This window comes from Glossina fuscipes, unplaced genomic scaffold, assembly GCF_014805625.2.
Source record: "Glossina fuscipes isolate IAEA_lab_2018 unplaced genomic scaffold, Yale_Gfus_2 2, whole genome shotgun sequence".
NCBI lineage: Eukaryota > Metazoa > Arthropoda > Insecta > Diptera > Glossinidae > Glossina > Glossina fuscipes.
In genome coordinates this window covers 23,554,157-23,582,064 of record NW_023998416.1, presented here as the reverse complement: position 1 = coordinate 23,582,064, position 27,908 = coordinate 23,554,157, and the positions used below count along the sequence as shown (strand labels likewise).

General features: G+C 32.4%; 2 protein-coding genes across 3 annotated transcripts in view; both read right to left on the bottom strand.

Annotated features, from left to right (window-relative positions):
- LOC119633149 (protein nubbin) overlaps positions 1-12,122 on the bottom strand; it is a 36,226-nt gene extending 24,104 nt beyond the window's left edge. The window contains exon 1 of one of the 2 annotated variants that reach the window (XM_038026472.1): positions 11,681-12,122. In XM_038026472.1, the coding sequence (XP_037882400.1) occupies positions 11,681-11,777 (97 nt within the window). In that variant the 5' untranslated portion in view covers positions 11,778-12,122. Of the gene's footprint in view, positions 1-385; positions 1,235-11,680 lie in introns of those variants that run through there. The other variant, XM_038026471.1, reaches the window with a different exon arrangement.
- The window catches only part of LOC119633065 (alpha-protein kinase 1-like), a 57,617-nt gene continuing 41,550 nt past the window's right edge, over positions 11,842-27,908 (bottom strand). The window contains exons 2-3 of the mRNA XM_038026276.1: positions 11,895-12,784; positions 11,842-11,850 (exon numbers count right to left, since the gene is read on the bottom strand). Coding sequence (XP_037882204.1) covers positions 11,842-11,850; positions 11,895-12,784 — 899 coding nt within the window. The remainder of the gene's footprint in view (positions 11,851-11,894; positions 12,785-27,908) is intronic.

Sequence of the window (27,908 nt, the reverse complement as noted above, 5' to 3'; positions counted from 1 at the left end):
GAAACTGCACTCGATTTGTGCTCACTTAGGGCCCTGAAATGCCGTGAGAAAGTACAGAAGTAATATTCAATACAATAGTCAAGTTGGTTAATACTGCGTAGTGGTGTTGCGATATGAAAAAAAAAAAAAACCGCAAACGTAGTACTTTCTTACACTACTCCCCATTGTAACAGAAAAGACCAAAAAAATTTGCCAAAGGCGCAACGCTTGCCTTTCCGGTAAAGACAGAGTCACTTTATTTTAAATAGTCTGGCAAATATTGATGCTTCTCATCTACAATTCTTAGTTAAAGCCTATGATATCTCTATGACAAAACTAAAAAAAATTTGAAGGCAGACTCAACTCACTTTCTTAAAACTATTACAAACAATAAAATTTAACTTACATCGATTTTGATTGAAATGATGCGTCGTAGTAGGCGTTGTTTTTAACATATCCCGCTTTAAGGAATTATTTGTATCCTCCGGTGCTGTATGCCAACGCAACTCCGACATAACCATTTTTACAATTAAAATGTATTAAAAATCTCGTCTTTTTTTGATATTTTCTTTGTTTAATTCGGCGCACTTTACTGAATTCAAATTTCCATTATATAATAGAAAATAAATAAACAAACAGAAAGAGGATAAAATTGACGAAAAAATTTTATTTTGCTTCTAATTTCCGAGAATCAAACGTATTTCCGAATATTTCGAGTAATGTTCACTTGTAGCTATTGTCGTTGACTAAAACTGAGTTATCATCGCTATCAAGCTACAGATGGTCTCACTCGCTCTCTCTCTCTCTCTCTCTCTCTCTCTCCTCCCTCTTCCCACTCATTTACTTCCTAAACGATTTATTGATTGTTATTTGATATCATTTTTCCAAACGTTAAGAAAAAAAAATAAAAAAAAATACTCATCACAAAAGTGTTTAGATTTTTGCTTCAAATGTTGTTTGAGAAATGTACGTTTGCGAAATCTTGTAATGGTTAATAACTGAGTTAAATTTTCTTCTTTTCTATAAAGTTTTTTCCCTTATTTTTCGACAATTTATTCAATTTTCCTAGGGGTTAATTTTAGAGATGGATTTTCTTTCGTATTAGAATTTTTTCTCAGTTTACGCAGAAATTATTTTCTTTTACTATCTGCTTTTGTTGTTGCTTTTGTTATTTTCTTTGCTTCTTTGTTTTGTTAAATTTTTGTGAAAGCGTTTCAACGTTTCAACGTTTTACTTGTTAGACGTGATAAATAAAACTGAGTATCTGAGTATTCTATAGTTTGTGTCCATACAGCGCTGACCCTCTGACAGCTGGTGTATCTGTAGGATATATATATATATATATATATATATGTATAAAAGCGTTTGCTCTCATTTTTTTAGTTTATTTTTCTTTTTTACCTTTTTTTCTATATTAACTTTGTATGCATTTACCGTTTTTTTTTTTTTTTTTTATTTCATATTATAATCTTATGTTGTATATATGTTGCTGTAAAATGTGCAAATAAAATTTAAGAAAAAAAAAAAAAACAAAGCAACCAAAGCAAAAAATAACTATAAAACCAGCAAAGCAATATAGTCAGTCATTTATATTCGCTTATAAACCAATACATATGCAAAATTTAACTCTTGCACAAAGCAAGCACGAATGAGTTTTCTATAAGATTACGCTTGGCAAAGAGTAAATTCCCCTTTATAATAATAAAAAAAAAAAGAAAAAGAAGAAGAAGAAGTAAATAAATTTTCAACTCTTTCTTTCTTATATTTTCTTATTAGCTTTTTTGCTTTGCTTAAGGAGAAATCGTTAAAACCTAAAATAGATTCCACACTTTTATAAAACTCTTTTATTTGCTCTCTCCCTCTCTCTCTTTCTCTCTGTTTTTCTTAGCTCTTAGCGTAAAACTGGTTTTATTTAGTTGCTCTCTCAATATCTGCCATGAATTTACGCTTCTCAGTTACTTTAAATATACTTTTGCTCCCCTTCTTTTCTCTCTCACTTACTCTCTCTTTCTCTCTCTCTCTCTCTCTCTCTCTGTTACGCTCTTCATAAGCATATAAAGTTAGTATGTATATTTGTAAGTATGCGAGTTTTTATATGATTTTTATACTAAGGAGGCTTTGTTTTCTAAAATTTTATACATTTTAAAATGCTTGTGTAAAGGCTGTGTGTGTTGTTATTGCTACTGCTGCTGCTACTGCTAGTTTTTGCTTTTTTCTGTTTTTCTATTTTTTTTTTTTTTTTGCATTGTCAACCGTTATGAGCTGTTTTTGTTGTTATTCTGACTATTTTGCCTATGTATGAGTGAGCATTTACAATTTGTATATGCTTGTGTACACTGTCTTTCTTTTTTATAGCTAACGGGAGGTGTGGCTTAAAATTTAAATTTTTCATTCGTTTTTTAGCTGACTTCTGTTGCAGCAGTGTTGTTGTTGCAATTCTTTTACATATCTTTTGGCTCTAAGGGAGCCTTCAAAATGTCTCATATTTTACATATTATATACGTTACAATACTTTGTTACGTTGTTGTTATTGTTGTCGTTTTACCAAGTATAGCCTTTTGTATGATTGGATCGTTTATTTTAATATTTTTCAATATATGCACACACACCTATATATATATATATAAGTTGTAGGTGTACGATGCCTGCAAGAGTGTTTGTTCTCGATGTAAGGCTTTTCCATGTAAAAGCAGTAACTGCATGAGAAAAAAAAGGGAAAAGCAAAGGAAAATTGTTGGGACATGATTTATGCGCAAGCTTTTATTTGAATATATTTTCAATAGGATTTCTTTACTTGTTTTTTTTTTTTTTTGTTTTGCTTTTCTCTTAATTTTCTTTTATTTTGTTTTCCTGTCATAATATTTTCTTTTCTCTTGTTTTTTTTGTTTTGTGTGGTTGTTTCGCACATAGTTTTTGGTATATGGAAAAGCACGTATCATCGAAGTGGGTGAGTTATACATGAATAAATGTTTATTTCGGGTCTAAAAATTTTGCAATTTATTGATATTGGTTGCAATAACCGAAAAAGGTAAACAGCTGGTATTTCCAAACTTGATTCAAATTTGAATTCAGCTTTTCACACTTGAAGAATTAACAGAATTATGCTTAAACTAGAATATTATTAGAAAGCTAAAAAGCATCTAATTACTCATTGTTCTCATTATCTGAGTAATTGTTTTCTATGTGCTATTATTAAGAAGGTGGCAAAATATAATGAAAAAAAAAAAAAACTGTTACAAGTGTCTCAGACGTTAGATTTGTATATAGGAACATCAAAGAATTTTGATTTTTTGACTTGTTTTTTTTTTAATTTTTTTTTTTTTTTTTTTTTTTTTTTTGAATATTTTGATAAGCCTATAATATTAGACTACTTCAGTCAAGTTGTCGTTGCAATAAATCAAACAGCAAGTCTTCCTCGAAAAATTTTTCTTTGATAATTGAGCGAATAAAATAAAAATAAATCCATCTAACAACCTTATGGACTATCTACATATTGAAAAATGTTAGATTGAGTTTAGTTAGAAGAGTAGCGTTATTAGCGGTAAATATGAATGTTTATAAAAATAAGGATGTGAGAATTTGCAATAATCATGAGCAACTTGTTTACCATTTGGAAACTACGTAAGCTATGTTCCCTATTGACATAAGATTCTAAATTGTTTCTAATTGGTTCTTCGCTTTGACACGTTCGTCCGTCGATCTTCTCCTTGCTTGGCCACTGTCGAATGGGGAAGATCGGAAAAATTGCAGGAGAATGTTGAAATTGGTTAATGTAGTCCGAGACTTGCGGCGTCACATGCAGCTTAGAAGCGGGGATATCCAATCTGCTCTAAGGACGACACCATTTAACCATATTCATGTAGGTACAAATGTTGTCCAGAATCAACGGATTCCTCAGACCGAAAGATGGTTCGATCAGTTAAGCAAGAAAGCTTTTTCTAATCTTAAGTAAATATTCATCTAAAACTTCGTAGTGTGCCGTTTAAATACCTTGTCTATAATTGTCAATATAAAGACTTTACAATTGTTATGTGTTCGTTTGAAACGGTGGTTATCAAAATATGCGCTCCTTGGTGAACATTGGTTTTCTACTTTTTTCTAAACTTTTCTTTTTCTTCTTCTTCTTTTCCTTTTCTTTTTCTCTTTTATCACTAGAAAAAAATCGCACAAAGAAGTTCAAAAAAGCAATTCAATTCCACAAAAAAGAGGAACACATTACTACATACTATGCAGACAAATCCATCGGGGACCTCGTAAAGTATATTTATTCCCGAGTAGTAGGAAGAACGCAATCAATTGAGATATATCGAAAATTGCGCCTGCGCGTGTTCATTGCACTCCCAATAATGAGCGGAAAGCTTTATTTGGACGAACATAGTAGTTCTCAAGTTATGTCTTCCTATCCCGCAAATCAATTCATGGCTCACCCACAACTGATTAACAATCATTTTTACCTAAATTTCAGACTTTTTATCTTTAAAGTTCGTCGTCTCAGAGAAAAGAAATTTGATGGTCACATATATTGGATAAAAGCATCGTTCGTATATGTTTACAATCTGCCTATATTTAAAAACATTCATATGTGTATACACCTTAGAGATTATAATGTAAATATAGTTCTAACCTGTACACACCTGTACTACAAAATTCTGCTAAATTGAATGCAAGCAAATGCGCTACGATTTAAAATCAAAATATGAAGTGAATGGGTTCTGCACAAATATATCGAACTCAAGTTCTTCGTGGATATTCAAATATTCAGCTTATGCCATAAAGTTGCCCCGACTAAATATATATTTTTGTGTTATAAGGGCAGACAATAGCCAATAAAGCCGGCCAGAAGAGAATTTCACGATTTGTTTTTTACACTTATAATTGAATCCAATGTTAGTATGTATAATTGTAAAACGAGAACAGAGGAGGATAGAGATAGAGAAAAAAAGAAAGGAAAAATAAGAATTTCTTTTTTCTTATCAACATATCGGATAAGGCTTTAATGTAATTAACATATTCCAGAATTTCCGGGAAACTTGTTTTCATTTTATTTTTTAATTTCATTTGCCGTTTATAGGAATACCTTGACTTGAATCACGAAACAATCGCCCGCAAGGACGTTTAATGGGAAATTAACAATAAGAAGAAAATTATTCTAACACTCTAAGAAAAATTTGTCGTTGTTGTTGTCGTATTATTAGTAAAACCATATAATACAAAAAAAAAAAAGGAAAAAGAATAGAAGCAAATCATAAAAAAGAAGTCAAAATAGAAGAAAACATTTTAACAAATCGTTGCGAACGTGAGAGAGTTAAACCAAAAGAAAAGTCTATTAAAGACCACATGCCTATAAGTGTGTACATACATATATATGTTGTACTATTTACGGCCGCTATGAATGTTTGTTTAAGCGTAACTGCACATAGTCAGTAGTAGTTTAGCTCAAAATTCAGTTCAATTTTCTCTTAATTAACATGTATGCTGAACGACATTAACCTAAACGAATCCTTTAAAAAAATCATAGAAAACAAATTCTGAAAGGTTGGAAACGAAATTTTTTTTTTATGATTTCTAAGTTTTTTCTTTATAAACTCTTTTTTCTCTGTACACTTTTTTTTTATTGGTTTTTACGATTTTCATGGAATCGGTCATAAAAATGTTAGTATTCTTAAAACAAAACATAAATGAAACGCAAATTTCATAGAGCGTTACTTGTATTCTAATTTTTTATAGCTATCGTCAAAGGAATATAATAATGTTATCACTGCCTTTTCAATTCAAGGCAGGGTACTTCGCTTAACTTCTCGAAATTAAATAAGTTAAATAATAATGAGCCCAGCAGTAAGGGGAATAAAAAGGGTTAGGTAATGTCAACTTTTTAACTTCTTTCATATATGTTCATGCAGTTGACGTATACTCGCGCAAAATGGGAGATAAAAATTCGAGCTGGCTAATGAAGAAAGGTTTAGCCAATGCCCTAAAAACTCGAAAGGGAAATTTCTCAAATCTTCAAAAACTTGCCCATAGAGTGAACTAAATTTTAATGAATCCGGTGAGACTTAGCGGATGGGAGAGATACCTTGTTTACCCCACATCAAGCGACAATATTCAAAAAAAAAAAAAAAAAAAACCGAAATTCCTTTCTTGTCAATCGAACAAAAGTTTGATTTAAAAAACTTGCATTTTTTCCTCAAAACCAACAGGACATGGCTTGTGACTAAGGCTACCATAGGTAAATGATTTATGTTTAAGGTACCATAAAAATTCGAAGTCAACCGACAATTCGGATGTTTATCATCTTATCGTTCTTAAAAAAAAAAAAACTTTAAAAAAATGCAATGAAAGTAAGATATATAAAAATTATGTATAAAATACCTGGTAACTGATGGCACTCAACAGAGAGCTATGATGAGAATATTGTTATGAGTTTACTTACTTAAGAGTATCAATTTGATTTATGTACATACTAGTGTCCTATGAAAATAGGTAATTAAAAATAGGTAGTAGAAAATATTTTATATACATATTTTAGTTTATTTATTTATTTTTTTTTTGGTCACACAGCATTACAAGAGTCTCTGTCCGAAAATTTAGTTTGCGTTTTACAGAAGCCTAAAACTAAGTTCTTGTTTCGCTTTGTAGATTTTTACACTAATGACCGTAAGAAGAGGTTATTCTCTAACCTACATTTACCAGAAGAGCCTTTGTCCGAAAAGCTAGTCTGTATTTTACAGAAGTCTGAAATTTCATAGAGTATAGCTATTTCAATTTATAAATCACTCACATGGACTTTTCATGTTTTTTTCAAAATTAAAATATTAATGATTTGTACAAAAAAATTCGAAACTAAGAAAAAAACTTTTTGTTTACCGCCTTTATACACCAAGCACTCACTGTCTCCACGACCAAAGTAAACTCAGCCAAAAAAATCATTGCTGCATGAAAGAGGTGGAAAATGGGGTACATTCTTCTTATTATTCGGATTATTTTATTTTTATACCCTACACTACTTGTAGGTATTTTAAGTTTGTATGAGTATGTTTAGAACACACGAAAGGCTTGATATATAGGCCCGCCTATTATTATTGATTGATTTAGAATTGCCTACTCTAAGCTTGTCTGTCCGCCTATTCGTTTTGTTTTCACCCTACATTCCGCAACTTTTAATATTTATTGATAAGGTTTTGCACACCGACATATTTTTGATTGGTCCGCTCGTCGCTCTATATTTGTTTTGTTCTTCCAACACTCTGTTGAGTTTCACATGTTAATTAAGGAAGAATTGGCCGTAAATGAGAACATTACGTAATTGAAGGATTTGCGAGCAACTTCGCTAAAAGCTCTAAAAGGGTCATTGATTTGAAATCTAAGCAGAAAAACGCTTTTTCGATTCCAGCTGGACAACACAGCTTCAAGATTTTTATTTATTAAATATCATACTAGCGACATATCAGTAAGTGATGGCAAAAAAGTGGAAAGAAAACTAAATTTTTTTTTCGTCAAAAATTGTTTTTTCCATTTTCTAAATTATTTCCCAATATATTTAACTATAAATTTATTTTCTTTCACATTGCGTAGCATTCTTTCTTATTCATTGCACACCTTTGTTCTAAAACAAGCATAAAAAATAAGTTATCGTCAACATACGAGTATTAGCGAGGTACAGTTTACTTGCACGATTGCAAAAGAATAGAAATAAAATTCGCAATGTATTTAAACACTTAACATTCATTGTGTGTGCTTGCGTAAGACGAATGGGCGCATAAGCTGAACACACATGGACATTTGCATTCGTATTACTTTTGTGTATGCATATGCGCGTGAGATTTTCCCGCAATATAAACAGAAAGAGTAGCACACTTTTAAAACGATGTGCAGGTGCGGTAAATATATATTTTTTATATTTTGCTTTTTTTTATTGTTACAACGAGATGAGCTATCGCATAGTCGCACGTGCATAAATCCCAAATTTCAAAACAACTCTTCCATGTTCGAATCCTTTATAAAATTAGACTCAAGAATACAGAAGAAAAAAAAAAGATGAATCATCAGTAGAAATGTAATTAAATAGTTTTGATCGTTTGCTTAAAGTTGTTCTTCCAGAGAGTAAGGGAGGCTGTGCTCCATTTACATTCAACAATTTACACAATTTATGTTTATACGCGCACGCAGAAACCTTTATATCGACAGACGGACGAATCGGTACTTTTTTATCGGATGGGCTGACGTTATGCCCCGAGCTATTCTACACCTTGCCCTAGCCACGGTCTCTTTCGGCTCATAATTTTGTGTGGAAAACCCCAATCAATTAATTTACTTTAGTTATCACAGTCTTTTACTTACAATCTAGTTCTAAATTATTTTGTATCGGCTGATAATTTTTACATGTAATTGAGTAAATAAATAAATAAAGACGCTTGCAACATGAGTGCTCTAGGTTTCAACGAAACTTTCACTATAGCTTTTATATTTGTCTTTCCAATACATAACTTTATCTCTCTTAAATAATTTCTTATCATTCATTAAGAAAAACGTGAGAAAGTTCGTTAGATTTATGTAGTATTCTAACGTTTTTTTAACATTAAAAAAATGCAAAAAAAAAAAAAAATGAATGAAATATAAATCACTTAAACAACCACTATTTCGCTATGAAACTATAAAAAAAAAAAAATAAAAATTCAAATATAGTCAGGAAAATCAACCCTCCCAAGTAAACTTAGGCCTTTACAAAAAATTTATATACGGTTTGCGTTTTTCTCTTTTTTAAAGAAATTCAGAGCCATCATTTAATCTAAAAAATGCCTTAAGATGCATTTTTTTTTTTTATTTACCGTCATGCATCATCGCTCTTATATACCTGAGCGAGCGAAAATGTACCTTAAATTTATGACATATTTTTTTTATTTTTGTATGCAGCACGTAATGTCATTGCATTGTAAAAAAAGAAGACAAAATAGGCAAAAAAAAAAAAAAAAAAAAAAAAAAAAGGAGAAAGCAAATATGTTTAGCTTAAAACGACTCTTTTTTAGACCCTATAATATATTTGATACTTCATTTAAATAGTTTGAGTTGACTCCCGTCCGAAGTGGCTGGAAGGGACAGAGAAATTTAATTTAAAATCTGATACTGTTCACGAATGTATATATATATATTTACGAATGATGAAAGATGTATATTAAAGATGGACGGACAGAAATCGATAGTGTTCATGAATGCAGGTATTTTTACTAATAACAAAAGAAAGAATCAGGTCTCCAAAAAGAACCTCGCGTGAGGAAGACTTCCTTCTGAAATTGATTTCATTATGTTTATAAAAATTAAAGGTGAGAAATAAAGTCCAAGCCTAAAGCCTTCAAGCGTCAGTAGCCAAAGCCTGTCCGGGTTTATTAAAAACTTTACCGCACTTGAGATTGATTATTGAGTAGTTATTCAAGACCCTTTGCCTGCTCGGCAATTCAGACGTAAATATTCTATAAAGTATTTGATGCACAACACTTGAATTTGACATGTCGGACGACAGAACTAGCATACATTCATACTATGTCGGGTAGAATGAAAAGCGAAAAAATTTGAAAAAATTGAAAAAACTGAGGGGTGTTAAAAAAGATTGTATTTTCATTAAATACCGTAACATTTCATTGTTTAGATTTTACAAAAAATATTTATATATATATATATATATATGTATATATATAAAAATGCATAAAAAAATAGGCAAAAATATCTAGTAATCAAGATTTTTTTGTTGTTGTTAATTTACTTGAAAATTTTCTAGTGTAGAATTTACTATTTTGTAGTGTTTTCCTTATATACAATGACGCAAGCTTGATACCAATCAGTTACGCAAATGCTTAATAAATTTTATTGAAAAAAAGCGCGCCAAATTTTTGGTTTTTTTTTTTCGAAAATTTTTTCTTTCAAATACACTGAAAAATATTGCGTCTTTTTATCTAGGATATAGAAATAGTACGCCAAACAGCGATGTAGATTAGGGCGAACATCATTTGATGAAAGCTGATATTTTAAGAATCTTAAGATTGCGATCTACGCTGCCGACGCCGATGCATTGAAGCACTTAGAAGACAGTTGGTTGTTGACCTTTTAATGTTTGCATTCTATGGTTTAAACTTGAATCGACTAGATTTCCAGTTGTTTTAGCCATTGCCGATTTTGATAAGTATAGTATTAAATTGATTTGAAACATGCAAAAAGATGTTGTATGGGAGAGATGGTCGAAAAAGTGCTTCGATGAAAACTATTTTCAACAGCCATTGTTCTTTGGCCAAACCATGTTCGTCTTCAATATTTCAAATCATTTAGAAAGTTTTGCTAAAAAATGACAGACAGATGGGCGGACAAACTCGGTATAAGAAAATGTGCTTTGGCCTCAAGTAAATCTGAGTGTTGCATACGTCCTCATAAACTTGATATATTTTTGTGTAAGTGTAAATGCTCAAGGCTTTAAGAAGTAAAAACACTGTAGTGGACCATGGCCCAGTTAACTGGGTACGACGAAATATACGTAATGGCAAGTTTAACAACATTTTCTATTATTAGGAATACATATGTCATGAGACGTTCATCTATCCTTCTTGGATTTCCTTATCAAACTTTTTCATTATGAACGTATTTTTGCCATATTGTATGCATTTTAGGATGAGTGTATGTCTTTATATTATTACAACCTAACTTCATATTATACATACTCTGCATATGAAGAGTACGCTTGTGATTGCTAAATTTTTGCAACGCAAGTCAAATGCTCATTTTTCAAAGAGGTCGACGCTGTTAACTGGTTAGATACCAAACAGTATCCTACAGCGATTCATATAATAGCTCTTCAAAATCAGGCCTTACGTGGAAAGTGGTCGAAAAGGTGGTCCGATCCAATTTCCATTTTTAATAGGGTTCGTGTTTGGACTAAAATCCACGGTGTTCCAAATTTCGGCAAAATATCTTAAAAATAGTTTGTTGAATGCACGAACGTCTGGTGGTCAGGCGGACAGACGAGCTAACATGGTTTCGGAAAGTGATACTGAATCGGTCGGCGGAATAAAAGATTGGTCTATCGTAACTCCTGCCGGATGTTGCATGCATTCGCACAAACCTAATGTGGCATTGTTACGCAACAAGTGCAGGGATTAACATTTTACACTTAACATCCGACCTCTCAATGTTCGACCTGCATAGATAGAGAGACAGATATTGCATTGCCAAAAAATTTGGAAAAGCTTTATTGTACTTAGTGATGCGCTTATAGTTCTTTATACTCCCAATTGCTTAATAGTAAGGAGATTACAAACAATTGTGCTCCTCAAGGCCTTAACACAATATAGATAAAGAGTTGCTATTTTCTTGTTTGCAAGCGCAATAAAACAACTCTAAATATTGTAATCTAATGAATGAATAAAAGTCTGTTCGTAAAAAGCAAACAGAGAGCAGGGTGAGACTTCTTCACCCCCGCCCCACTTTACTCTCTAAAATCTAAGGTTGATTTATTCTTCCAACTAATTAAGCCAAAACACATCTACATGCCGAGATCTTTCTCTTTGTTGTACGACATAAAGATTTTTATCTTTGGAGAATAAACAACTGTCCAGATTTTATTTAATTCTCTCTTAGAAAAACAAAATTAAAATTTACTTAATTTTGTTTTGTTGTTGTTGATGTTGTTGCTTTTGTTTTTATCTCTTTTTGAAAAACTCACCCTTCGCGTTACGATTGACGTTTATTTCATTAGTCATATGAAATCGTTGCTGGCCACTATTATCCTCCTCTATGTTTTTTGGCATTTCATTAAGCATTTCGAAATTTGTGTTTGGAGATTTTGTGCTAAAATCGGCAAATTTTCCAACAACACCCACATCATCAATAGATCTTTCATTATTGCGCCGTTCGCCGTTGTTTTTGCTTCGGTTTACTTTGGATGGCGTAACTAACGTTTGACCATTGCAGCTATTACGGGCAGTATCATCGGCAGCCGCAGATGATTCATTAAATTCATCACGTAGTTTAAAATTTCCAATGGCATCGGTAGCAGTAACAGTGGTCGTATCACAAGTCACATTATTACCAAAATCATTTGAAAAAGGAAAACTTTCAACTGTATTTGTTACAGTACATGGCGAACAGGTGATGTTGGTGGTGGTGGTGGTGGTGGTGGTACTAGTAGTAGTGATGGTGTTAGTTGTGGTGGAGTTGATGGTGGTTGTGGCATAAAATCTGGCATTACAACTGAAAATGTTCTCACTTAAGGTTGTTGTAGCTGCCGTTGCTGCAGTTACCGTCGTATCGAAAACACATTTTAAATCAGGCTTTGTGAGAATTTCATGTTCCAAATTTTTATTGTCTTCTTCACTCCTTTGTACGTTTGCTACGTTGGCCTCTGAATTTAAACGAACTGACTTACATTTGAAATTTGGCAATATTTCCATTGTAGTGCTGACTTCGCGCATATCTATGTCAACCTTAGCGCTTTCTTCTGCTTCATTCATTGCTTTTTTTCTTTCATTTTCTTTCTTTTCTATTATTATTGCTTTCGCTTTTTGGTGCTCTAACCGCTGCTGCTGCTGCTGCTGTGCTTGTAATTCTGTTCGTTTCATCGTCTCTGTTATTAACGGGCTTTCAGTTTGCATTGTTGCAATTGCAGAGTTTGTTATAGATGTATGTCGTAGACTCTCTTCCTTTGGATTTTTGAATAATTCTGGTAAAAATTCCATTGTATTCATTGTAGCTAAACCTTGCAGTTTGGACAATTGTTTCTTTAATTTCAATACAGCATCATCGTCGTAAACATCATAAGCTATATGATCTGCAAAAAAAAACAAGAATTGAAAACAATTGAACTTTTTCATTAAAAATACTCTCTTGAATATTTTTAATAATTATACGCTCTATTTGGGAGAATTGAATAAATTAAAAATGTATTGATTTTCATTATAATTCATTTTTAATATATTTATTAGTCTTAAATTATCTGATCTAAATTAGTATTCACGAATGTGTGTGCATCAGGATAGATATTTTTTTCAAAAAATTCCTTTAACTTGTTACTCTACTCTTGATCTTCCCATTGTCGTTGCTTTTTGATCCGTTTTTTGTGAGGGCATATGTAACATCTAGAAGGGCTCACGACAGACCCATCTTTTTCTATACCGTTGGATTCAGAAACATTTTTTAAATCGAGGAACGCATGTTTGTCCGTCTGTCCCTCTGATATCTATCCATGCATTTTTCTATTTAACCGACAGCCCACAGCTATTGGGGTATTTAGACGAGATTTTTTACTTTCATACAGGGAAGAATTCTGTTAAAAAATTTCAATTTTCAAAATTTCTCGACAAAAATCACTGATTAACAGTCTTTTAAAATACAAAATTAATGTGAAATAATTGGCGTCGGACGGACTGATGTTTCGAAATTTCTCCTAAGAGAATAAGGAGAAAACCGGCTAACTTTTAATATTTCACATTGAAAATTTGTCCATAAAAATCAATGTCTACCAAATTTGGATCATATAGATCTATTTTCGACATCCCACTCCCCAAAAGGATAAGAACATCTTTTTTATGACGAAAACATCCAAGAGATTATGAAGCCTTTGAAAAGGAGAATAATTTTGGCTAAGATTAGACCATGTCACTTTCACCCTTTTTGGACCCTTTTTGATAGGAGATATCCCCTGAAAGGTATATCTCTAAATGAAAATTGCTTAGCATTTTCATGAAAATAAACAAAGAATTATGCTAATGGAAGTGTAGTGGGGTGCCAAACGGTCGATCGTGTGCTTATTTATTTTTAGATCAACTTTCATTTCTAGTCGAACATGTAACATTTTTCAAAACACTTTATTTTGTAAATTTATAGAAATTTTCCTCCTTTTTAAACCGCTGTCTTGTATTTCATATTCCGACTGCTTTCAATTGTTCTAAGGTGTTATAATGTATTTCAACTTTTATTTATTTGACTAAGTTTTCAAGTATCAATTACTTTCACAACATTTAGTTTCACTTTACTAAAATAGACAGACAGACATACGTACAAACATACGCATAATGAAATCTGTATGACATCGGTTTTCCTTACATTCGTCGTAACGTACGCACAACTACTCTATAATCGTAGTTCACAGCTACTTGAAGAAACGAGGTGACGTTGAAACGGTTTGAGTGTGCTTGAAAGGCAAAAGGTAGAGGATAGAAATTTGAAAATATTAACCAGGCGTCCAGAATGTAAAAAGAATCATAGTCGCATCTATTGGTACCCAACTTTGGCAGACCACATAGATGTATACCCATGCATACCATTATGTCAGTATATATATATGTATACAATATATAGATATATACTAACATTATAAATACATAGACAGGCACATACACGCACACACGCATATGTACATATATATATATATATATATATACTTAATGTAATGTGACGTACACATATATTTAATGTATTTACTAGGATTTTTAACATACATGATATATGTACATATATATGTATATGGGTATATATATACATTCATGTGTATGTGTGCGTGTATGAATTAAAATACTGTGAAATTTGCATTTTAAAGCTTTCTAAAATGCACTGCTAACTTGTACTCCATTTTCTCCATGAATTCATTTTAGCAAAGGAATATGAAAAAGGCTTATGATGACAAGTATCTATAAAAATTTGCTTTTTGCGAAATTTGCAAACGAAGAGGCAAACTGAACATGCTGTCAGATTGTGAGTGTAAAAATTTTAAAAAATCATATGCTATGATTTACAATTTTGCCTTTAGGCAAACGTAATATTAGAAAACAATACGCACTTCGATATGCGTGGCTGTTCAACCATACGGAATATTATTATTTGTAGGCAGTTTTTTCTTGATAAAAAAAAGAAAGAAAAAAAAAAAACAAAACAATAGGTAAAGTAAACTACAGCTACAGGGAGTTTTCATACGCAAACGCTTTACATAAAAAAAAAAAAAAAAAAAAAAATATTCTCGACAATTATATTATATTTTCACTTTTTAACAATGGAGTTACGAGTTCCAAACGAGAGCAAACATAAATAAATGATACTCCCATTGAAGCTCCAATCACAGCCGGAGTGCGTTTTTTCGTCTTTTGCTTTTTACGAAGCGTTTTGTCGAAGCATAAAAAACAACCCCTTTTTTTCAAGCGAAACAATATTAAAATGAAGCTTAGAAAATATTAGAATATGTAAATTCATCCCTTTTCTATTATGCGCTTAATAAGGGGAATCAAAAGTTTTTTATGCTTGGTTTAATGTTTTTTAAAATAAAAATATTAAATGAAGGGTGACTTTGTACGTAGCAATGATAAGCAATGATGAGTTGCTTGTGTGTTTACTTTAAAAAGGGTTGTTTTTGTTTTTTTACAAGACCAAGCTGAGATTTTTTTTGTTATACAACAAATCTATTTTTTACTCGTATTCAAAATAGAATTCCTTCATATTATGTAAATTTTTTACGCTCAATATGTAAATTTCAACCCTTTTGTTTGAAAAGCTATGCTAGTGTGAAATGTTGTGATTGGTGAATGACGAGAAGCTAAGAATTTTAAATATGAAAAAATGTGAGTTGGATTTAAGAAAATGGAGTTTTTTTTTATTACTAGGGCGAGAAAGGAAAGATATATAAATTGAATCTGTTCTTGCGAGCGGGGGATTTTCTCCTTAAATGTAGGACGATTAAGAATTACTGAGTGTGATTAAAATTTTCTTAAGCAATTTCACTGCTTTGCAAGAGACTTATTCATAAGGGTTTTTCCATCGTCTTAAGAATTTGCCATAGATGACCTTTGGCCAACGATTGCTTATCCTTTCTTTTATAGTTTATGTATATATGAAACCATCAAAAGCTGACGGCAAGGGAGCATGAAAAGATACCAATGCAAACGGCCTCGAATAATGTTATGTACTGTACTGTTTGGCTCGGCCCACCACTAAATAACCTACACCACTTCGTTCAGTGCAGTTTTTCGTGTAATGACTTTTCAAAATAAAGTGTTTTCTGGTAAGTGGCTGGAGAAGTGGTCCGACTCGAACCATTTTTAATAGCGTAAGCGTGTTGGTGTTCATCAAAATATATCTATAGATTGTACATCGGTCCATAGATTGCACACCAGAAAACAAGATGGACAGACAGACAGACAAACTTAGAAAGCGAAACTTCAGAAAGCGATCCTAAGCAGATTAGTAGAATACGGGATGAGTTCTTCTCATGAGTATTTTGGGAGAGGACATGATCGTTGAGTAAAGTTCCTCAATAAAGTAATTTTATTACGAAATGTCTGAAATTTTGTTGAAGCCACATATCGTCCAAATCGAAATCATCTAATTTTTTCCACAGAAAATTAGTGATCGTCTTTCTTTAGCGCTCTTCATTGACGATAACTGCGACGCCAACTTCATGTTCAAATATGACACTTTCAGCCTACAAACTACATCCGAAAGTTATTTTGGCATAAGTAAAAGTCCTTCGGCAAAATCGGATGTGTTTTCTTTCCACATAAGCGCCAATAATTTTTCTTTACGAAGCCATTTAACCAAATATCAGCTTCACCCCAGATGCACGACATGTAAACGTGGGCTCGTGTTTTCGTCTGTACGCCGCACAAAATCATTTACACAAATAATAGGAAAATTGAATCAATGTATTGAAAAAATTAGATCCAAATCTCAATCAGGAGTATATTATATTTACGTTTACTTTCGGAATCGTGAAATGGGCGATAGTATTTAAACCCAACAAACGTTCTTCAAGGAACACTTGAATGTTAGTCACCATGCTTCGAAAATTGACTTCTTGATACATTAGAACTTCATGTAATTGTTACATCGTATACCGTTTATGGTACAAGAGTGCATTAGGTTTGTGCGCATGTATGCAACACTTAGAAGAAATTGGGTTAAACTCACTTTTTATTATTCGGAATCAATTTCTGAATCGATTTTAGTTTTTCTGTCAATCTGCCCCGCCGGGTTTGCTTTCTTTTGCTCAACCTATAAGACTTAAGTTTTAAGATATTTCGATTAAATTTGGTACATTAACTTGTTTTGGTCCAAGGCTGGACAATCTTGAAAATGCTTCGGATCGAACTACTTTGTCGATAACATCCCACATAACTTCTTATTCTCCCAAGTATATATAGGGTATTGAATAGTGGACCCTAATCCATTATAGTGTGTTTACTTGTTTTTTGGTAGTCAATAAAAAAAAAAAAAACACGAAAAAATCACAAGGCGACATTACTCTTAAAAGTCGAATTTTTATTCTATTCTTCGACAAGAGAAAAAAAAAAATTCTATGCAATTAAAAAATGTCTACAAAGCATTAAAATTAAATTAAAATACAAAGGTATGACTTTAAAGAAAAAAATTATTACTTTTCCTACTTAACACGTTAGTAACCAGAAAATAAAATTGAAACAATTACAAGGAAATCCATTTATTTTAGATGATAAAAAAGAAAAAAGCAAAATAGTGAGAGTGAATACAAAAAAAAAGTAAAGAAAGAAAAAGAAATCAACTATAGACACAAGGTATAAGGATACATAAATTTATGTCACTAAGAGTTTTTAATTAAACTGCCAGCATTATTGGTTAGGCAACAAATAAGAAACCTGCAAAAATCGAATAAAAAAAAAAAAAAAAAATAAAAAGCAAAATTTCTTGCATATAAAAGGCAAAACTCTTAGAAATCATTTAAAGTCCTTTTCTTTTTTTTTCTTTGCTTTTCGCCCTCTATCAACTTAACAAAAGATTGAATTAATGAAAAATAAACTCAAGTTAGAAGGAGATGGAATGCCATATATATATATATATAAGAAAAAAAAAAAAGAAAGAAGAAAACAGTATTTGCAGCCAGGTGTACAATAAATGTCTATTAGTCCGCAAATACGTAAGTAAGCAGCATTACATTGCATATAGGAAGCGTGGGAATTGCATCTTGAATAAAGTACGGATTTTTCTATATCTTCTGGTCTATTCCAATATAAGAGCTGCATACAGGTTCTTATTATTAAAACAATTGTAAAGAATTTTCAAATTATTTGCCAAACACAAGAATATTCTAAAATCATTGCACAATAGAGAAGAAAGAATATAAAAAGCATACCTGCATATAGAGATGAAAATCGCCATTCGTATAAATTAATGTGAAAAAAATTATAAAAACTATAAAATGAAGAAGCAAAAAAAGCAAAAAAAAATATTTTCATTTTGAAGTAAATCTTTTTGGTATCCGCCGTGTGTTATTGTAGTAGAAAATATAAACTCAGCATAGATAATGTTACCGCTAGAGCTCACTGTGCAAGGTTTCTCTCATTTATGTTTCTCTGAAGATCAATCAAACACGTTCTGTGCATCATTTGAATGATAAAATTTTTAACGTTTATTTCAGAAGTATATAGGGTAGATAGAGGTGAACGCCCGTACAGACTTAATAAACCTGGTTAAGGAAGTCGAAAATATTGGATTGGATATGCATATATAGTAATCGAGGGGGCGATCTCAATCGATATTCTAGTGAATGAGATGCGTCCCATCTAGAAAAAGAAGCGCTGAGGATAGGCGGAAATGATTGTCCTCGGGAAGGAAACACGCTTGACATCAACGATCAAGTGGCAAGAGCGATGGGAGACGACAACGAAAGGTAGATGGACGTTGTCGTTCATCCCCGACGTTGTGAAATGGACGAGAAGACGGCATGAAAAGGTAAACTGTTATCTGCCCACTGTTCCCAAGCTGGTCATAGTTACTTCCGAAGTTACACCGATTTCGTCGCGATAATTCGCCAGTATGCCGAAGCTATGTAGACGCGGAAGATGATGAGTAGCTTGCTACCTTCAATTGCCCGAACGACACAGTGAAACGTACGGCCGTGAGCTCTGAAACCTGGGACATTGTCAGCGACTTTGTCAGAAAGTTGCTCCCGGAACTAAGGTGGCTCAAGAGATAACAAATGGCGAGAAGAGGAAGTGGAAACAAATAGGGTATTCCATTAAGATCCTACCATTCGGAGCGCTTTAATATCAACCAGCCTTGGAACTGAAATTTAGACGCATAATACGTAATCATTTTTACATCCAACTTTTAAAAATATCTAGATAATACGAGTGTGTAATGTCCGCTGTATGTTTACCTTATCATGGATATAAACACACACGACAATGTACACCAAGGTTCGTCCGGATAACATACAGACAGCGAGGAGGCGGGTATAGGATCAGTCTAGAATGACTTAGGCTTTACGCTTGTTCGGGATGTCGATTACTAAATATTTTCCCTATGTATACAAACTAAAGGATAATATTCTACGGTCACGTCCACTCATAAAAGGTAAAAATCCTCACATCGATCTGTTATATAGCAATTAATATATGATTTGGAAAGTTTCGACTTGCAACGATGCAAGATTTGTTTTCAAAGATAGCTAAATTCTGGCAAAATTCATAGGCAAACATATCAAGTCGAAACATATGCGAAAAATATATTTCCATTAAACATCTCGTAGGAGTATTCGTTGATTCATTTCATATTATTCTGCCATTTTTCGGTTTCGGCACATTTCCAGTGCATTGCGTGTGTATTTCGTGTTAAGCATTAATTGCAAAAGGCAAAATACTTCTCATATCTGTTGTTATAATGCTACTGTTTTTAGCCAAGCATTTAAGTCTTCGGCATTACCTCAAGCTGTGTGTGAGTTGCTTGTGTAAGTGAGCCTTATTTTTTTTTTCAAAAAAGCGTGCGTAGAAAACACATCTTTTATTATTATTATTATTATTTTTTTTTCCTCTTCAACTATTTGTATTATAATTTATGATTTCTATAAAGTGTGAAAGAAAAAAATGGGGTTTTCCCTGCGTAAATTCATGCAAATATTTAATAACCGCACCATAATAACAGGCTGACTGCTTCTCTGTCTGCAAATAATAACAGTTCATAAGCATTATACGTTTACGTAGTATTTTTTATTTTTTACGATTTTACGCTTTTATATTCAAAAAAAAAAAAAAAAAAAGAAGCTAAAACACCATAATTTATATTATGGTTAACTAAACCAAAGTTTTTCTATATAATTTTTAATTTGTGGGGAAACACTTAATTTAGAAAATTCACTTCGCACTAATCCATGTACATTAATTATGCTGTATGCCGTACCTGCTGTTATTGCTATGATGGACTGTTCCCAAAAAATCTAATTGTTGGAAAATATATATATATATATATATATATAAATATATAAAGCACGAATTTTGTCGCTTAATTTGAGTTTGCGATTCGATCCAATTTTAAATTTTCTGATCGAAATGACGTACCGAGGTAAAAAGAAATAAAAACACTATAGGGTCAAACGGCCGACCATAATATACCCTATAGAAACTTATATCATAACACAGCGGTTTATATAAAGATTTTCCAAAATAAGACGCTACATGGGAAGTGATCGAAAAAATGATCATATCCGAACCATTTTCTATAGCCTTCCTCCAGGGGCCGAAACATTTCAGTGTACCAAATATCATCAAACCTGCGACACGCAGGTGGAACACCAATATACATGGACAAATATAAAACGGAGGGACGGGAAGGTGATCGATTCAGAATCACTTGGTATATAATGAAAAAAGGTAGATGTGCCTCAAGTGCTTTTAGGTGTTACATACACCCGCGCAAACTTAATGCACCCTGTACTACAGGTGGTGTAGGATATAAAAATGGAAAGATTTTTTAATAATGAATATAGAAACTTCCCAGATGGACTTGAGATAGATTCACATTTTATTATACCGACTGATTTGGAATCATTTTCTGAAACGATCTGAGGTTGCCTGTTCGCATGTCCGTCTTGTTTTCTTATGTTCAACCCACAGGCGGCAATTTGCTTGATTTTTTGACGAAATTTTATGTTTTGGCCCATGGGCAACCATTTTTTCGACCAATCCGCATATAACGCCTTTTTTTTGAAAATTCGTTGTATGAAAAGAAATTACAATTTTCAGAGTATCTTGATAAAAGTCGCTAAATACTAGTATTTCAGCGTTCTGATACATTTGGGTCGGATGGATCCATTTTTTGAATCCCTTAGCACGTAACTACACTAAGGAAACTGAATCTTTATAGGGTAAAAAATCTTCATTTCAATACTTCATGGAAATTCGTAAATATTATTTGATGTAATAATTAACGTTATCTAATTTGGACCACGTGGTTAGAAAAAGATATTGTTTGGCATTTTATGATGAAAATTAGTTCCTAGTAAGTTAGCCATAGGGAATCTGGATCATATATGTCTAATTTCGTTGAGCCGTGCCATATATAGGGGCTCTCGTGAAAGCAAGCGCTCCTATGTTGACAAAGTCTAATCTGTGCTTTGTCATAACAGAAACGAGTGGAAAATAATAAAATCCTTGACAAGTAGATTAAGTTTGGTAAATTTGGACCACGTTGGCTGACGTTGTCAGTTTCCTCCAATCTGAGGGCCTCTGCGAAAATTATGCATTTACATAAAAATAACATAGAATTAGTTGCTGTATTATTAAGTAGGGTAGGGTGTCTAATGATCGCTCTTGCACGACTATAGTATCCTTACTTGTTTTAAAGTGAATTATTCGGATTCGAGAAATTATAAGAAAAGATTATCTCTTCAAATAGCTATGGTCTAGCGAAGCTAAGTCTGCATAGCGAATCGATCTGAGGCTGTGCACGATAAACGAAATCAAAGTTTGCAGAACAAGACACTACTTCCTGTTATGCTTGCCCTGCGATAAAAAAATATCGACAAATTGCTGCCTACGTACATTTTAAGCTTTTTGAAATTTCCGCATTCTTGGATCATAAAAAATTTGTTATGAACTTTGACATTGTGATTATTTGAACTGTCGAATGATTATGACTTTTAAAAATATTGAAGGCAAACACGTTAATTTTTGTCAAATCGTATACAACACACCTCAGATTTTCTGCTTCTCGCTAAAGTATTAACAAAAACGTCTCATGTATGTGGTGTTGTTTTGTTTATTAATATTATAGCTTAGAAATCCAACGGACAAAGTATGTAATGTGTTTATGATTCTACTAAGTATTCTTCATGCTTCTCTAAGCAAATTATTTCATAATTCTATTAAATTAAAAATTTTTAGAAATATCTGTAAAATTTAGAGACCTCCGTCTAAGTAAGTGAGCTATTATCTATGCAGAGTTAAATGAAATTACAGTTGAATTTACAGGCACATATCCACACACATATACATATATTATGGTGGTTTATAATGTACAACAAAGTATACATATACATATATATATATATGCTTACATAGCTGTGCATAATAATAACAACCACGAAAAAACGACTCATCCTTTTAATGATGATAAATGTGTTAAAATGTTTATCCACGTTGTAGGTACAATACATAATGTAAAAGTTCCAGCACATTATGTAGTTTTTCAAAAAAAAATGTTTCTTTTTTATTTCATTAAAAAAAAAAAAAAAAAAATCATTATGTCATGATGAGATAACTTGTGTCTGATGCTTATTGTATGTTTTTTTTTTTTTTTGTCTTTACAACTTCTGCTGCGGAAAAACTAACCCCTTAAATAGCACGCTTTTTATACATACATATATCGGTATTGAATTACATCATTATCGTTAAGACCTATGTATGTACGTGTGCGCGCGAATGATGATAAGCAGATATGTTACGCATGCGTTTAGCACGTTCACGTCACATACGTGTAGGTAAGCAAATCGATGCGAAAGGATATCAAACGACATAAGCACTCATATATATAAATATAAATATAAAATAAATTCAAATTGAAAAAAACAAGGTGTTGTCCATATGTGCACGAGCTACATTTTACCAATCCTATCATCCCTTTTTTCATTTTTTATTTTTTAAAAGGAAATCCTTTCACGATACTTTTTAACCATTGGCAGTTCATTTTTACCACATATCGAAACGTGTTGTTATTTTATATCACTATACATTTTACATATCACTGCACGTATACATAACTTTTTAGTGGTTGCTCTGAAGATATACTAATTTTAATATTCATCTTAAAAAATCTGGAGATATGTTTTAAGAACCGGTATATATATATATATTATATATATAATATTATATAAAGTAAGGTAGATAATTATCTGTCTATCTGACTTTTGGTCCTCTCTTCTATCTGGCTTTTACTCGTTTCTTTCTCACCGCCCTCTGTCCGTTTCCCTCTATCGAAAATATTGATATTAGGATCCAAGTCCTACTGCAAAAGCTTATATGGCCTATGGTTAAGTCCTTATAAGACCAGTAAGAACAATGTAGTCGGGGAAGATCGATTATAGTACCCACCCTACGCTTCCTGTAAAAGTATGGGAGGACGCCCAAAACATGTGATTCAAATTTAGCAAACTTTATTTACTTCCTAAAGATTTTATTATTTTTCAATTTCTGTCATAAAAAAGTAAAAATTCGACTTTCTCTCTTTATAAGGGCCTATATATGTTGGGGTCTAAAGAATAGACCTATGTAATTTGAATTCCCTACCTAATTTTTTTTTTTAGATTGCTACTGTGAATCAATTTTCTTCAAAAAGGATTAAATGGTTTTCTGAAAGGCTTACTATTCGTAAGACATCTTATATGGAGTGCGCTCCAAGAAATAGGCCGATGTGGTTCAAATTCGGTCCATTTTGTTTTTGAATATTAACAATCAGATGTTTTTGGCATACAAGGGTTTACATTCTTTGCATGGATAGGCACCAGATAGGCAGATGGACAAACAAAGTTAGATCGATTCAGAAAGTGATTCTTAATCGATAGATATAATAAAAGTCCTTTTGGGCGTTACTTTCGGTTACTCGCAGATACTGTGTGTTCTAAGTGGCGTAGGGTATAAAAAGTCTAAAAATGCCAAAACATAAAGAAAATTTAAAAAGCCAAATTTGAAAGTAATGTGTTCTTGCGAGTATCGTAGAGCTGGAGGGATCAGATTTGCGACGGCCAAGTCGATGATCGCGGTTTGAATTTCATTGGTCTAGACGAGATCATGTCAGTGCCTATACAGTTACCTTGACTTATGCTTGCTTGCTAGTACTTTAAACCTGACTGGTTTGTTTGCTTCTGATTGATATTCTTCGTTACAGTGTCATAGTGGTGTAGGACTTAGACTTAAGTTCGCTTGTTAGTACTTTCAAGCCTTAAAAATATTTTAACTAAAAAGAAAAACTATTTACGTTGAAATTTGTTGTGTCTTTGGTCGATGATTTTCCCTATAATGATGCAGCAACTTAAGCCTTTAATCTCTAGAGTGTTGCTTAATTCAGCTTAATATGTGTGAGTGATGTGTATTGCAGTTAGTAATGAATAAATAAACAGGTAAAATATAAGTGAAGTAAAACAAGAAAATACCCTGCACCACCCTATAATAATTCATTTACTGATTTTCCAAGACAAACCATGAGGTTGAAAACGTGGTCCCATGCGAACCATTTTCAATAGCTTTCGTCCTTGGATCAAAGCCCGTCAGTGTGCTAAATTTTAGAAAAATGTTCGGCCTGTAGGTGGAACACAAGAAAACAAGGTAAACGGAGCGATAGACAAACTTAAATCGATTTAGAAAGTAGCTCTGAATCGATCGGTATAATAAAAGGTGGGGCTATCTCAACTGCTTCTGGGCTTTGCATACTTCCGTATAAACTTAACAATTCGTTGGTCCACAAGTGTTGGAAGATACAAAAGAACAAAATAAATAAACAAACGTGTAATCTATTAATGTTTTGGTGTTTGATTAAAATACTTATCGTATTCAAATAAGAAATCAAATATTCATAAGCAGTTAAGAGAGCGTTTCGTTATATTAACGAATGTTTTCGACATGTCGAACACTATTGATGCGGCTTAAGTCTGTACACTTTTCCTACTTATTTTATAATTGTATTTTTTTTTTCAATTATTAAAATTAATAATAAAAAAAAGATTATATAACAGGGTTGATCCCCTATTGTTTTGCGAAACTGTCATCATTCCTTTTTTTTTTTGTGAATTTTCTACAGAAATTTAAAAAAATCAAACCAGCTGGCTTAAGAGCATGTAACGATTACGTTCTTTTTTTTTTTTAAAAAAATGTTTGTGAGATTTTTTTTGGAAAAAATGTTTATGCATATGTGCGTGTTTAAAAAACCCTTATAAATTTTTCATTGATATGATTTTTGGTTTCTTGTTTCAATTTTATGGAGAACAAATTACATATTACTCAAGGAAATTGTGGTTTTTTTTTTTTCGGTTCAAATATTTCTTAATGACTACCAGCAATTTTAAAAAATTAGAGCATAAATGATTTCTGAAGATAGAGGCCGATCATAGCTCTCTAAAGCAAAGTTTTTGCTTATGAACATTATCTACGTCGTTATGATGGTCAAAAGCTGTATATGGGCGATAAATTTGCTTGTGAAAAGTTTATTGCATTGTCTTCTTATTTTTAACTGAAACACTATCCCTGTCTTTCTAGTCCTTTCTTCCACAATTTCTTCTGTGGCAGTCTGAACAAACGAACACCACATCAATACTGAAAGTTTGCAAAGGAAGTATCTCTACGTTTGGATGTAAAGGAATGTATTTGGAACTTAAAAAATGCTACATTGCATGCCCTTAATAAATTACGACGAATTCAGACTAAACAACCCGAGGGAGTTTTATACCCTCATTTTATTATTATTATATTATTACAATTTATTCATCTCAAAGAAATAAATTCTTGGACTAAAGTAAGCAATAAAGACTTGGAAATATGGCCGAGTTTGTTATCTTTATCTTATCACGTTTTTTATAACGAATCATAATCCAATGGCACCGTCTACTACTTGTAGGAATCGTGCGGATAATTGAAATATTGTTGTGGTGTTGCTTATAGATCAAAAGTCATTTACATATTTCCGAGCATGCTACATATAAATGAGAAGCATTATGCAGGGACCATAGTGGCTCAAAGACATCAGTAGGGTTAATACCGTCCTATTGAAACACAAATGGAAAGAATTGGAGAGTTTCGAGAAATTATTTAGAAAATTTTACAAATCCAAGCAATTTTCATGCACAAATCTCAAGTAATGGCAAATCTCGCATGCGAGAAAATACATCATAACCAACAAAGGTATACTATACCTTTATATACTATATCGGATTTAAAACTCGTCAAGTTATGAACATTCTTGATCAGACTGAATGACAGACTCGATTTGATTCATGGTAGGTTTTTTTTAAATTTCAAGTATCTGTCAAATCAATGCAATTGTTGAAGAGAAGATTTAAAACTCTTTCTGAATACAAATCCTTTCCCATTTCATTTAATATTAACGGATCGATTAACTCAAAGTTGAAGCCGTCAATTTCGAGATCAATTACTAGATTTTAAAGGTTAATCGTTTTATGTTAGTAGAAGTGAAAAGAGAATAAGCAAAAAATTAATTATTTAACCGTTGGCTGCTGTATGGGAAAATTATTTCCTTAAAGTGCTGTAAGCTGACCACGACTTGCCCAAATAGCATTTACTTGCACACATATTCATCATATTTTGGGATTTCGGGAAATCTAAACTTATGTGGGCTGACAAGTTACAAAATTGTGGTTACAGTAATGAAAGTTTCAATGAAAATTGACGACTACAGGTGTTATAAGAACAGGTTAAATAAATCTGAATTAGTTAACCATTGGCTGCAATTATTTCTTATGAAGACGCTTCTCTATCTCTCCTTGCAATCGTTTTTTAATTTATAATAATCACGAAACAAATTTAATCTAATTTCAAGAGAAAGAATGTAAGCAAATAAATGTATTTTACCCTACTTTCACTCTACTTGTGGGCATATTAAATAAGAAAGTTTGTGCGGTTGTACATAGCATCCAGAAAGTCTTGAAGTCTTACTATACCGATCGCTTCAAAATCACTTTCTGCATCGGTCAAACCTTGTCTGCTCGTCTGTCCGCCTTATTTTGCTCCGTTCAACCTGCAGTCATTAATTTTTGAGATATTTTGATGAAAATTTGGAACACAAACGCATTTTGGCCGAAGCCGCAATGGATCAGAAAGCTATTGAAAAAGATTCGGATCGGAGTTGAGGTAGAATCATCTTTTATTATGCCCATCGCTTCTATCGATTTAAGCTCGTCTGTGCGTTTTGCTTTCCTATATTCAATGTTTCCTGTAAAATGAAACTGCATCAATTTAACCTTGTCCGTTCCTCCGTCCGTTCGTTTTGTTTTCTTGCGCTAAGCCTACAGAATCACTTTCTGTGTCAATCCAAGTTTATCTGTCCCTATGTCTCTCTGTCCATCTTGTTTTTTTGCGTTCTACCTACAGGATCGGCATTTTTTGGGATATTTTGATAAAGTTGGATACACTGACGTGGTTTGGTCCAAGGACGACTCTTATTGGAAATGTTTCGGATTAGACCAATTTTTCGACCATCTTTTCTGCAAAGCCTTATATTAATAACCGTATTAAGCGAACTGGTGTAGGCTATCGTACGATAGGACGCAAGCCACTATAGTCTTTATACTTGTTTTATTGGTGAAAAAAATAAACGAAATATTTCATGTGGTAAACAATACTTTCTTCTCTAGGAAGCAGCACAAGGTGTTTCTCATTTTCGGTTTGGTATTATAATTTTTGAAATTTGATAACTTTCACTGTTAATAGGTTTTCATTTGTTTATTTGTGTTTTTTTTTTTTTTTTTTTTTTTAATTTTTTTGCAACTCTCACGCACACAGCAAGAGTAATTTGTTTAATGTTTTCAAATGATATACAGAATGTCAGAAGAAGGCAGCTGGTTCTTCTCAAAGTAAATACATATTTACAAACGAATGTAACTTACTTATGCATATTAGCATTTTGAGGGAATTGTAAACCCCTTCTTCTTATAG